Source organism: Notothenia rossii (genome assembly GCF_949606895.1).
Source record: "Notothenia rossii genome assembly, chromosome: 11".
Taxonomy (NCBI): Eukaryota; Metazoa; Chordata; class Actinopteri; order Perciformes; family Nototheniidae; genus Notothenia; species Notothenia rossii.
This window is the reverse complement of record NC_136910.1, coordinates 54,994,951-55,007,358: the sequence shown is the minus strand read 5'-3', so window position 1 is coordinate 55,007,358 and position 12,408 is coordinate 54,994,951. Positions and strand designations below refer to the sequence as shown.

General features: G+C 41.6%; 1 protein-coding gene across 1 annotated transcript; it reads left to right on the top strand.

Moving 5' to 3' along the window:
- The first annotated feature begins 354 nt into the window (after positions 1-354).
- Positions 355-11,208, top strand: purg (purine-rich element binding protein G). The gene has a single exon (XM_079656751.1). The coding sequence runs from the start codon at positions 934-936 to the stop codon at positions 2,014-2,016; it is 1,083 nt and encodes a 360-aa protein (XP_079512877.1). The 5' UTR covers positions 355-933; the 3' UTR covers positions 2,017-11,208.
- Positions 11,209-12,408: the final 1,200 nt, after the last annotated feature.

Here is a 12,408-nt window from a genome sequence, read left to right as displayed (position 1 = left end):
AGTTCGTTCCAGGAGGGAGTTTCTCTTCCCTGCCTAAATATAGTGACATCACTATGTAACAAGTGCGATTCCATTGGCTATTGCTCCAAATAATTGTACACATGTCACAGTAGAGGCACAAAATGGGCATTATACTGTATGTTCCCCTTAATTATAAAATCCTTTAACTTAAGATGAAATGCCCTAGAACAGGGTTTCCCAAAGTGGGGGTCGCGAGTTTATTACAAAATTAAAATTACAATTAATTAAAAAAAGAAAAAAAATTGATTAATTTTTTTTTTAATTATTATTAATAATAACGTTTGCATAGACTTTTTTTTCTTTGACAATCCACTAGCGAAGTGTTTCTCAAACTTTTTTTTTTTTTTCTGTAACTAATTCACTAGCACCTGATTGTTGTCTCAATCAGTCAGATACTGGAAGACTGCATGTGTGAAATGATGCATCTTTTCCTCATACATCGACATTCCTGGTTATAGTATGTGCGGATCGGCTTGATGCAGCTTAAGTATGTCTGCTATGAAAGCTCCACAGCCAGCCATTGTGCAAACCGTGTCTCTTTAACTGAGGTATTCTCAGGACGGGGAGGGGGGGGGGGATGGGTTCATCGGGTTCATGTAGTATTGGACGCCTCCTCCCATTTCAGGTTGGCTGCTTCCCTGGCTCCCTCGGTAAAGGGTTGTCTGTGAGGCATGTAGGTGATGGAAAGTGGCTTGGGAGTTTGCAGAGGAAACGGTTAAACAGTCAGCTTGACCTTTTTTTCGGGACACACAGCTCGATCAGCTGGTTGACTCCACACTAGCTGCCATTTTTAGGTCATTCGAGGCATCTCGCTAACTTGTGTGTGTAGCTGCAGCCAGCTGTATGAATAAGCCTGCTTTATTCATCTATTAGTCGCCCACTGGGGTGCTGTCTAGTGGTGGAATATAAATCATGATGGCTGATGGATGTTGCAGAGGGATGGAAAGAGGCAGGGGTAAGATTGCATCAGATTCTTTACCGAGACCCACATATCCTCAGCAATATGTTCAGAGCGGATCCCAGCAGCAGCAGCACCAGCACCAGCACCAGCAGCAGCAGCAGCACCAGCAGCAGCAGCAGCAGCAGCAAGGCAATGACATCCAGGAGTTAGCCTCCAAACGAGTCGACATCCAGAAGAAACGCTTCTACCTGGATGTGAAGCAGAGTGTGCGCGGACGCTTCCTCAAAATCGCCGAGGTGTGGATCGGCAGAGGCCGGCATGACAACATCAGGAAGAGCAAGCTGACGCTGTCCATGTCCATGGCCCCGGCGCTGCGCTACTGCCTGGGGGACTTCATCGATTATTACGCACGGATCGGACTGCGGGGCGGCCTCGCGGCACAGCAGTTCGAGGAGCACAGCAAGAACGGCCAGGCCCGCGCGCACGACTCCCGCAGAAGAGCGCAGACTGAGCCGCACGCGGCGCTGTCCCCCGGCGGCTCCGCTGGCTCAGTAGACGAACATGCCCACCGCGTGCTCAAGAGCGAGTTCATCGAGAGGGACAACAGAAAGTATTACCTGGATCTGAAGGAGAACCAGAGAGGGCGATTCCTCCGCATCCGGCAGACTGTCAGCAAAGGACACGGAACCATGGGATACTACGGTCAGGGCATCGAGCAGACCATCGTGCTGCCCGCGCAGGGGCTCATCGAGTTCCGGGACGCGCTGTCTCAGCTCATCGAGGACTATGGAGACAGCGACGACCGAGCCGCCGCCAGGAACCAAGACGAAGACCCCGAGCTCCCCGAGGCTGCGTCCTTCAGGGTGGACAACAAGAGGTTTTACTTTGACGTCGGTTCCAACCGGTACGGTATCTTTTTAAAAATCAGCGAGGTGCGGCAGCCGTACAGAAACACCATCACCGTCCCCATGAAAGCCTGGGCCAGGTTTGGAGAGAATTTCATCCGGTACGAAGAGGAGATGCGACGAATTTTCTCGTCCAACAAAGAGAAGAGGATAGACGCCCGGCAGGACAGTGAGGAGCAGGAGGACTGACCTTGCAGTAGGCTGTGTATTTTGCATGTATTCTAGGGATTCCGTTCATGAGATATCCAGAATGACCCTAAATACTTTCCTTATGTGTCCCTCCCTAATAGCCTATAATGCAGTGTCCCGTGTTGGCTCATCTACCAAGGGCTGGTAAACTATAATTATAACCTGCCAAGAAGTTCATATCCCATCTGTTGTCGTGAAAAATATTGGTTTTCTAACATTTTCATTGCCCAGTGCTGTTTAGTGCACCAGGGGCACACCAAACCTATTTGGGGCCCTGAGCATAATTTATAAATCCCCCACCCCTCCCCTTTAAACTTGAAGAGTGTACAGTAATTATAAGTGACATTGAAAGATGATGCTAGTGTTATTAGGAATGTGGTGCCTGCTAAACCACTTTAATATTTTGGCTCGGAAAGCGTATAGAGCGGTGCAGTGATGACAATATGTTGTTGGCCGACCCAGAAGTTAGCATTAATTGCCAGAATGACCCTAAATAATCTCCTTATTTGTTCTTAATACCCTATAATGCAGTGTCCCATGTGATCTACCAAGGGCTGGTACACTACTAATTGTAACCTGCCAATACATTTATAGCCCAATGATGTTGAAAATTTCAACTATTGGTTTTCTAAAATGTTCAATGCTCAGTGCTATTTAATGCACTTTAGCCAGGGGCAGACTAAACCTATTTGGGGCCCTGAGCAGAATTTTTAAATCCCCCCCATCCCTCCCCTATAAACCTCAAGAGTGTACAGTAATTATAAGTGACATTGAAAGGTGATGCTATAGTGTTATTAGGAATGTGGTGCCTGCTAAACCACTTTAATATTTTAGCTCCCAAAGTATATAAAGTATTGCCGAAAATAAGATATATCCGGGTAGCACAAGTTTGTGATACTTACACGTTTTGATTTGAAGGATAATCATACCGTAATTAAATGATTGAAAGCGGCAGTAGTAAAAAGCTAACGTTACGCAATAAAGGAACTACATCATGGATGGGCATCACCACCGCTAAGCTAAAGGCAGCTAATGTTTGGCATGATGACGTTTAATTGTCTCTTTTAATCATTAGTCAGTAACCCCTGTTTTTAACACACATAGAAGCCTCTGACATTTACCTTTGGGTTATTTACTGACGTATTTCATGGTGTAGAACATAACGTGTAAATCTCCTCGGCTTGTGTTAACCACAGATCTTATTTCAGGCATCTAACCAAAAACCAGTTAAAAAAAAACATTGATGTTGAGACGAGGGATCTGGAAGTGGGAAAAATGCTGACACATTTCCAGGATTTAGGACTCACTCCTGCACCTTAAATCAGTTTTACGATGCAGAAAAACCACAAATGATCGCTGAAGGGAGGAAAAAAAAGAACATATATATAATAAATATACTTATTATGTATTCCGTACAGATCGTGCATTGAGAAAAATGCTACATTTATTCATTACATTTACATTTAAATAGCAACTAAAAAAGAACAGAAGACCTCACATGTGGGATCTGCTTGTGTCTTGTGTTTTGACAAGTGTTGTGACAGGCCTCACACTGCTGGTGTGTGTTGCCTGTCAGTGGACCAACTATGGTTAATCCTACACTGGTGTGTCATTCATCAGAAAGAATTACATTTGAATAATACTGCAAAACACACACACGCAGAGTAGATGATACCCCAAAGATACCGTTTCCCCGCAGTGCATTCTGCAAAAGCACTTTGTGAAGGCGACCAGAGTGAAAGAATAGCCTGCAGTGTGTCAGATGTAGCAATGTGCTGATTCGCTGCTTACCTCGGCAGCATGGAGGTGAGGGGAGAAAGGAAAGTTCAAAGGAGAAGCAGGATACTATGGGCTGGTTTCTGCTGTGTGCAATTTATCTTCCATTTCCTGTGATAACACACCGACACGGCCCTTTGTTAGTGTTCTGCCGTAGTGCTTTTGTCAGTGGAAAAGCACCGATCAGTTTACAGTTGTTAACTGAGTTGGCATACAAGCCAAAATGAATCCCAAAATGTATTAGCTAGTGCAATATATCTCTTTTATGATAAATCTATCCAACACAGGCACTTAGTCCACTAACACATTGTAATATAAAACATTGTGTTCCAGTAAGATGAGTCACATGTTTGTGACTTGGTACCTGCATTGAACTTTAAACACTTGGAAAGAATTGACGTGTGACATTTAAAGATCACCACATTAATATATTTGAATCTCTTCTCCCCATTCGGTTAAAGCAGAAAAGAGAAAACAGACAGTGACTGCTGCTTGAAAAGATATATGTAGATGTAGTTATTCGTGAGGATAAGTGTGTTGCTGTTGTTATATCAGTTATACTATATGGCAGTTCAGATTGACACTCTTGAAGGAAAGGTGTTGTGATGAGATGATCACAGGTCTTCAGTAGTCCACACAATCACGAAGGAAAACCAACCAGACTGTTAAATGGGAGTGTGTGTGTTCTCTCTCAGACGAGGTGTTAAACTAAAAGCAGACAAAACACGGCTCTGCACCAAAACCTGAGAAAACTGTTCACATTTATGCACCTTTTGTCGCCAAAATTCATTCATAAACAGATTACTCTTGTGGCATGAGGAGGTCAACTTGTCAGCATTAAAAAAATAATAAGAATAATACGGAAGAGGCTTAGTGCCAAGTGAGCATTTGTTGTCTTTTCCTGAGATTAAAGTCAGAATTTCTGATTGAAAAATTCTGACTTTAATCTCACAACTCAACAAAAGTCTGGACAAATGTTTTGTCTTTACATATCCCGTTAATCATGAGTCCTGAGATTAATCCCCGGGTAGTGAACCAAGGACAGCTTGTAAAGTAATGCCTTTAAAACGGTTGTGAATACTTGAAACGTTTTCTGTTGTTAATATGAAGTAGTGGGACAGCTCAGATCAGAAACAGGTGAAGGTAGACCTTGTTGTGGTGGCTTACAAAGGGCTCAGCCTCCTCTCAAACAGGCCTTGTACCACCATCGTGCTTCTCTCTGCAGAACCGTGTATTTGACCTTTCCAAACTACTGTATCTACTGAGGAGGACGACATGCAGTCCAGGCGTCCATGTCTCACTCCTGTGGTGTGTTTGGCTGTCCCTACAAGTTGCTGCTTCCCCATTAGAGCTTGAATGGCGGGCGCTGTACATTGAGCTGTGTGTGTGTGTGTGTGTGTGTGTGTGTGTGTGTGTGTGTGTGTGTGTGTGTGTGTGTGTGTGTGTGTGTGTGTGTGTGTGTGTGTGTGTGTGTGTGTGTGTGTGTGTGTGTGTGTGTGTGTGTGTGTGTTGTGTAATGTGACCTGCATGCAAGACAAAGAGCCTGATTCAGACTGGGTTTAAAGGAAAACATCTCTCATAAAGCGACCATTGTGTTACAATTACTCACCTCTGCCCTTGAATTCCTGAGGATAACTTGGAGAATTCATCGAACGGCAAAAAGTCCTTATCTTAAAAGTCATAAGTATATTAAAATGTCCAACTACAAACTCACACACAACTTCCCCACTAAATCTATTTCCCATTTACCAGAGATTTACTCAGAAAAGTTCTTCAATATCTCCATGTAAAGTGGACACTCATCCATATAGTGACATCACGATGAAACACTTCTGCTTCTATTGGCTAGCGCTCCAACACCTTTTACGTGATAGGCTAAGGGGCGGGACATCTGTAAGGGGTTGACCAATCAGAACTGAAAATGACTATAATAGCATTAGACACTGAAAAGAGCTTTATACATCATGTTAGTTCATGGACTGCAAATGAAACATATCACACACACACACACACACACACACACACACACACACACACACACACACACACACACACACACACACACACACACACACACACACACACACACACACACACACACACACACACACACACACACACACACACACACACACACACACACACACACACGTCTGAGTCAGGCCCTCTGTCTCAGTGTCACTGCAGAACGCACTGCTGTTAACTCCAAGTAAAAAGAGAGGAGGTCAGAGGAAATGACTGGTAGAGGTGTGTAGAATAAGTTCAGTGTAGATGTTTGTGCTGGTGTGATGCCTTTAGGTGCATGAGAAGCACAGGATAGTCGGGCTTGGTGTGTTTGTGTACTGTCCGGTGTAGGACATGAACCTTCATGATTCAGTGAGCTGTTTTATTTTCATACGAATGGCAAAAGTTATATATAGCACTTGTAGGAAGTATAATTCAAAGCACAATATATTAGAATATATATTCAATGCTTTACATGGATTTGATTCAGTATGATAGCTAGTGATCGTTTGCTCAAGAGGCAAAGATTAAATGTCGCCCCGGTAAAAGATATATAAAGATAAAGACGTGATATTTGTTCTCCTGAGAGATATATCCGTCTTTTGTATTCCAAATATCTCTCCAAAAAGCACTTTAAATAAAAGCTGCACTTTCGTTCTGCTGCTCTGTAATCAGTCGACGGAGAGGGACCATTTCTATCCAAGCCTTCGGTATAAAGAGACAATCATGGATCCCTCAATCTGATGCAGTTAAACAAAACTCCCATCATGCTGTGTGTCCATTTCTGACTGACTACAGTTAGATAATACAATTAAAGCCAGACACTGAAGTCTCACTTTGTGAAATGAGCACAACGTTTGAGAGCAGATTTCCTCCTGTGGACAGGAACAGGGTGGAGAGCAGTATTTGGCAACGGCACTAACTAAGTCCCTTTTGTCCACACAGGCAAACTTCAAATATTCATATGTAATCAAGTCTAAAATCCACAGATTATAAGCAATGTCTCTAATGGGAAACTTTTGTAATTCAGTGGTAGAAAGTCACTAAGTACATTTACTCAAGTACTGTGCAAGTACATTCTTTTTTCTCCATTTAATGCTACTGTATACTTCCACTTCACTATATTTCAGAGGAAGATAACATTCTTTTTACTCCTATATTTATGTAACACTGACAATTGATAATTTACATATGCTTATTACATATACTTCATTGATATGATGCCGTCCTGAACTACTAACCCAGACTCTTTGTGGCGCATTTCCACTACAGCGCGGAGCGCGGTTTAAGCGTGCCGTGCCCGGACCGTTTCTGGTTGTGTTTCCACTAGGCGTAGTTCCGGCTAGCGGATACTTTTTCACAGTTTTCTGGCCCTCCATAATCGAGGTTTTTTCCGGGCCAACAACCGGGCTGAGTATGCTAAACTAGTGAGAGAATCGCTGACAACTACAAAAAAATGAACATATTTGACCGTGATTTAATTGTAATACACGTTTCTAAAGGATGCCGGAGTAACAACATACTGATACTGGTTAGTAAAAACCATGAATTAATGCTTTGACAAGTCTGCAGACAGACGGCAGGAGAAAAACCTTTTAAAATGCTAAGCTAACGCAGTATATGCTCCGACCGTCCACACTCACAACAACGGCCTACAGACATAAATAAACCAGCGACTGTATTCTCCATGACACAGACAGTCTGTGGTTTGTACTTGTTTAACTTTTGTCTAGTTTCTGAACAGATATGAGGAGCTGTGAGCTCTGAGGGCTAACAGCTAACGGCTGATGTTGGTTTTCTGTGTTTCGCATTGAAGATGACGTCACGGCTCCGCCTACACTGCGTTACTATAGTTACTGCCCCAGAAACGCAGCATAAAGTGAGCCTGGCCTAACGAGGCCTAGCCATACCGTAATAAGCCGAGAGGCCCTGCAGTGGAAAAGCGCCATAACAGTGACATTGACGAATTACAATCCTAAAATGTACTTGTGTCTGATAAACGGCCTAATATATTGTCAATTTTAATATATTACTGTATAAAGAGTCATTCTGCATCATGAGGACTTTTAGGACATACTTTAAGTACCTTTAGATAACAATACTTGTGTACTCTTACTTAAGTAACACTTTGAATCTGATCCATCCTAACTCTGCTGTCAGGAAATAAGGCATCGTTCGTTGCTGCTAATGCTAATTATGGTACATTTACAGCATGCTAAGCTATGTGAGGATTTTTAATTGGACGTCATAGATGGCACTGCGACTGAACGTAACAATGTCGTTTTTCAAATTAATGAGTGAATTAGATGTTCTGATTAAATTGATTCATTTTCCTTTTAAAACGGAGCCTGAGAAAGACATGACAGACACGTTTTCATCACGCACTATCGGAAGTGTTATGATATTGATGAACACAAGGCTCTTCTAGCTCTGTGACTGCTCACTGATAGCAGATGTTTCAACGTTGTGCTCATTTTACAAAATGTAACGAGACCAACATGAACAAACTTTTTGATTCAAAAATGACCCTGGCTCTAAAACCTCACTCGAGTGATTTGTTAACTTTCATTGTTTTCTGTATATTTAAAAAGTTGTGCTGGATGCAGTGGTGTACACATATATCATAGTGCAGAGCAAAAGCAAATCAGAGTGAGATTTAGATTATTTGTCTGACAGACTTAACAAGTATACATAGACAGATTTAAAAAAAGAAGATGCAAATGCCTTGTCTGTATTCATAACAATGTATTTGCATAATAAAAAGTGGGTATTTAATGTATTCATATTGGTTATGCTTTTTGTTCCCCTTAATATTAAACCACCACATCCTGTATCCTTTATTTACTACTAGTCAAAATGTGGATTCATCTCCAGATCTGTTGTAGCTGAACTCTGTCCCAGAAGACAAGCGATAAGGAGGATGAAGGAAATATGGAAACTTCCTGTTTTAAATGGTTAGCATTTAGCTAACGCCGCCGTTCCATCTGTGAGCATCGTGACGCTCTGCTGGTGCTTTTTCTCTACAGTAACGCATCATAAAGAGAAACAAATATGGGAAGAAATGGCGTAAATAGCTGTTGGCATTTGACTGACTGCTGAACACTTTAGATATGATAACCACCGTGGAGTTATTCATATTAATACACACGTCACTCAATGAAACATGTGATAATGTCAATAATATTTTTGACAAACTGAACCCCTTTGTCACAGTTGGCTTCCTGCTTCAAATGTAACCTACTTGTAGCTTCATCTCTTAAGTGGTTTAGGCAAACTGGACTATAATGAGTGTGGAATAACCGGAAATAACGGTGGTGCTCTCCACGAATCGTCCCGGTTAAATTATTCATAAATGATGGAGCTGTGAAACAAAGCGTTAAAATGGATTTGCATGCATGGCGTTAAAGACGGAAAAGGGAAACCAGATCAATTTGAAAAGTGTGATATTTTCATTCATGTAAACAGCGTGCGCATCCTCTTTGTACTTTTAAAAGGTGGCTGTAAAATAGGAAAGGTCACAGACAGGGTGGGGGGGGGGCAGCAGCTGTGCTCGGCTGGACTTTAGGGAACGTCACATCACGTCAAATATTTAAAACTGCTGTCTGCTCCAGTGTATTTACCTGCTTTTATACAACATTCAAAAAGGCAAGATCTACTTTTCCTGGAGCTTCTAACCACATATGAGAGGTTGTCCATCCTCAGAAGTCTGAAAGGACATTAAGAAGTGACTTCACTCGCTGCTTCATCGTTACATTTAGGAAAGTGAAACCCAAGTATGTGTTGTTACATTAAAGACTAACTGCTGCTATTGTCCTTGAAGTCTTGTGTTCAGTGGCCAGTGAACGCAGCGCTGCAGCAGGATGTAGATGTGGTTCTTTTCACAAAGACCCAATGTTCCTCCTCCGACGCCTTAACGCACCTTCACACGCCGACTGTGTCTCTGCCCGTCAGAAATATTGTTGCTGTTATTATACTAGATGGCTTATTACCCTTTTACACCATCAGAGTAAAGAGGAAGTGTGTGTCAGCGGTAGAGTGTTCTGCTGTTCGTTTTGCCTTCTGTTCACCATCAGAGTAAAGAGGGTGTGTGTGTGTGTGTGTGTGTGTGTGTGTGTGTGTGTGTGTGTCAGCAGTAGAGTGTTCTGCTGTTCGTTTTGCCTTCTGTTCACCATCAGAGTAAAGAGGGTGTGTGTGTGTGTGTGTGTGTGTGTGTGTGTGTGTGTGTGTGTGTGTGTGTGTGTGTGTGTGTGTGTGTGTGTCAGCAGTAGAGTGTTCTGCTGTTCGTTTTGCCTTCTGTTCACCATCAGAGTTTCGCAGTGGGGAGTTTAAAAAGAGTAGATGTTTGGTAATCATTCAAAAATGAACCGAAGTGAGTAATGAAAATGTGAAAAGGTGTTTATTTAGATAAATGTAACGTTATACATTGGTGTGTCCTATAGTCCTGTAGAGTAAGACTTTAAAAAACAAGGACGCTTTGTACTCCGGCACTTTCTTTAATGTGTACTGTATTAGTTTGTCTTCTAAATATAAAGTACTGTATGAATATTCATTACTTGCCTTGTAATGTTTAAAAACAATGCTACGTTTAGACATGATAACCAAGAAAACAAAGTTTTTAGAGTGTATGCATGCCAATGGTTGGGTCCCAGTGTAATAGGAAAAGTATATGAAAAAATGGTGCTATGTTACATTATATAAAAGGTGCTTTATGGACCCCCAGCTGAATGCATGCAAAGAGGAACTCTCAAAAGAAGAACAAAATGGATGTCCTACTATACTGTTCTCAAACAAGTGCTGCCTCTCATGTCTTGAAATTGGACTTTCTAATCGCTAAAACGCCCGTCAAGTTCCAACTGTGATCCAGAAACCTGAATCAGCGGGTTCTCCGTGCTGTTGAGAATGCTCCCAACACAGGAGCATGTTACCTCAGAGAAAGAGCGCTTAAGTGGAGCATAAACGTAGCCATGGAGGTTGTTTCGAGAATTTCCCAATGAAGACAAGGAATGAAAAAGGCATTGTGTGTGGCAGACCTGATCTCAAACGCTGAAGTCTAACTGTAAATGTCATCAGTAGCCGCCAGGAGAAAGATCACGATCTGAAGTAAAGGCAACCAGTATCTCTCAGCTGTACTCAAGAGGTGGTCTATTTACAGTTACACTGCCTTTGTGACATCGGTCTAATCGATCTAAAGACAATCTATCGACATCATTTTGTACTCTTAATACGTGAGATGTTTATGTGTTTACGTATTTTTTCATGTAGCAGACTTATAGGTCAGCAAACATCAATATAACAGGTCGAAGTTGTCTGGAAAACGTTTTGCTGATTGTTGCTGGAAAAGAAAAAGTGTATGTTTATTGGTTGTATTGACCATTTTTCTTTATTATGTTGTTCATTAAATGTTTTACAGGATTATCAAAGCTTTCGTCTGATTTTCTTTTAAAGATTTGAAGTGACATACTCGACTGAATGCGTCTGTAAACAGTGTGTGGGCTGAAGTGTAAAACATGACGTACGCTGCCCTCTTATTCAAGATCAAGAATAGTTTTAAATGTGTGTTAATGCTGAACTCTACAGTAAATCATTTTGTTAAATTATTTTACATTTACCATTTAAGGTTTACTGTTGGAAGGGGCAAACAATGAAAGAAAATATGTCAACGATGACATTTTATATTGTCCAAAATAATGCTGCCACAGTCTAGAAAATACTCTGTTACAAGTAAAACTCAACTTAAAATTTTTAACTTACTTACTAATTTATTTGAGTAAAAGTACAAAACCATTCACATCAAAATATACCTATTATGCTTTTGGGGGTTCTCCCTCTACTGTAGTGTATTCTATAGGTTTTGTGCATGTAAATGGTCATCAAAGGCTAAAATCCCTGAAGGAGAGGACTTATCGAAGGAGAGGACTTTTTAAAGTAGAGACACTACATACTGATATACACCTGAGCATCAGCAGGAGAGGACTCTTTAAAGTAGAGACACTACATACTGACACCTGAACATCAGCAGGAGAGGACTCTTTAAAGTAGAGACTACATACTGATATATACCTGAAGATCAGCAGGAGAGGACTCTTTAAAGTAGAGACACTACATACTGATATACACCTGAACATCAGCAGGAGAGGACTCTTTAAAGTAGAGACACTACATACTGATATACACCTGAACATCAGCAGGAGAGGACTCTTTAAAGTAGAGACACTACATACTGATATACACCTGAACATCAGCAGGAGAGGACTCTTTAAAGTAGAGACACTACATACTGATATACACCTGAACATCAGCAGGAGAGGACTCTTTAAAGAAGAGACACTACATACTGATATACACCTGAACATCAGCAGGAGAGGACTCTTTAAAGTAGAGACACTACATACTGATATACACCTGAAAATCAGCAGGAGAGGACTCTTTAAAGTAGAAACACTACATACTGATATACACCTGAACATCAGCAGGAGAGGACTCTTTAAAGTAGAGACACTACATACTGATATACACATGAACATCAGCAGGAGAGGACTCTTTAAAGTAGAGACACTACATACTGACACCTGAACATCAGCAGGAGAGGACTCTTTAAAGAAGAGACACTAC

Bases quoted from the DNA above. Each gene is read 5' to 3' on its own strand.
- purg (XM_079656751.1), top strand. From the start codon at position 934: ATGATGGCTGATGGATGTTGCAGAGGGATGGAAAGAGGCAGGGGTAAG.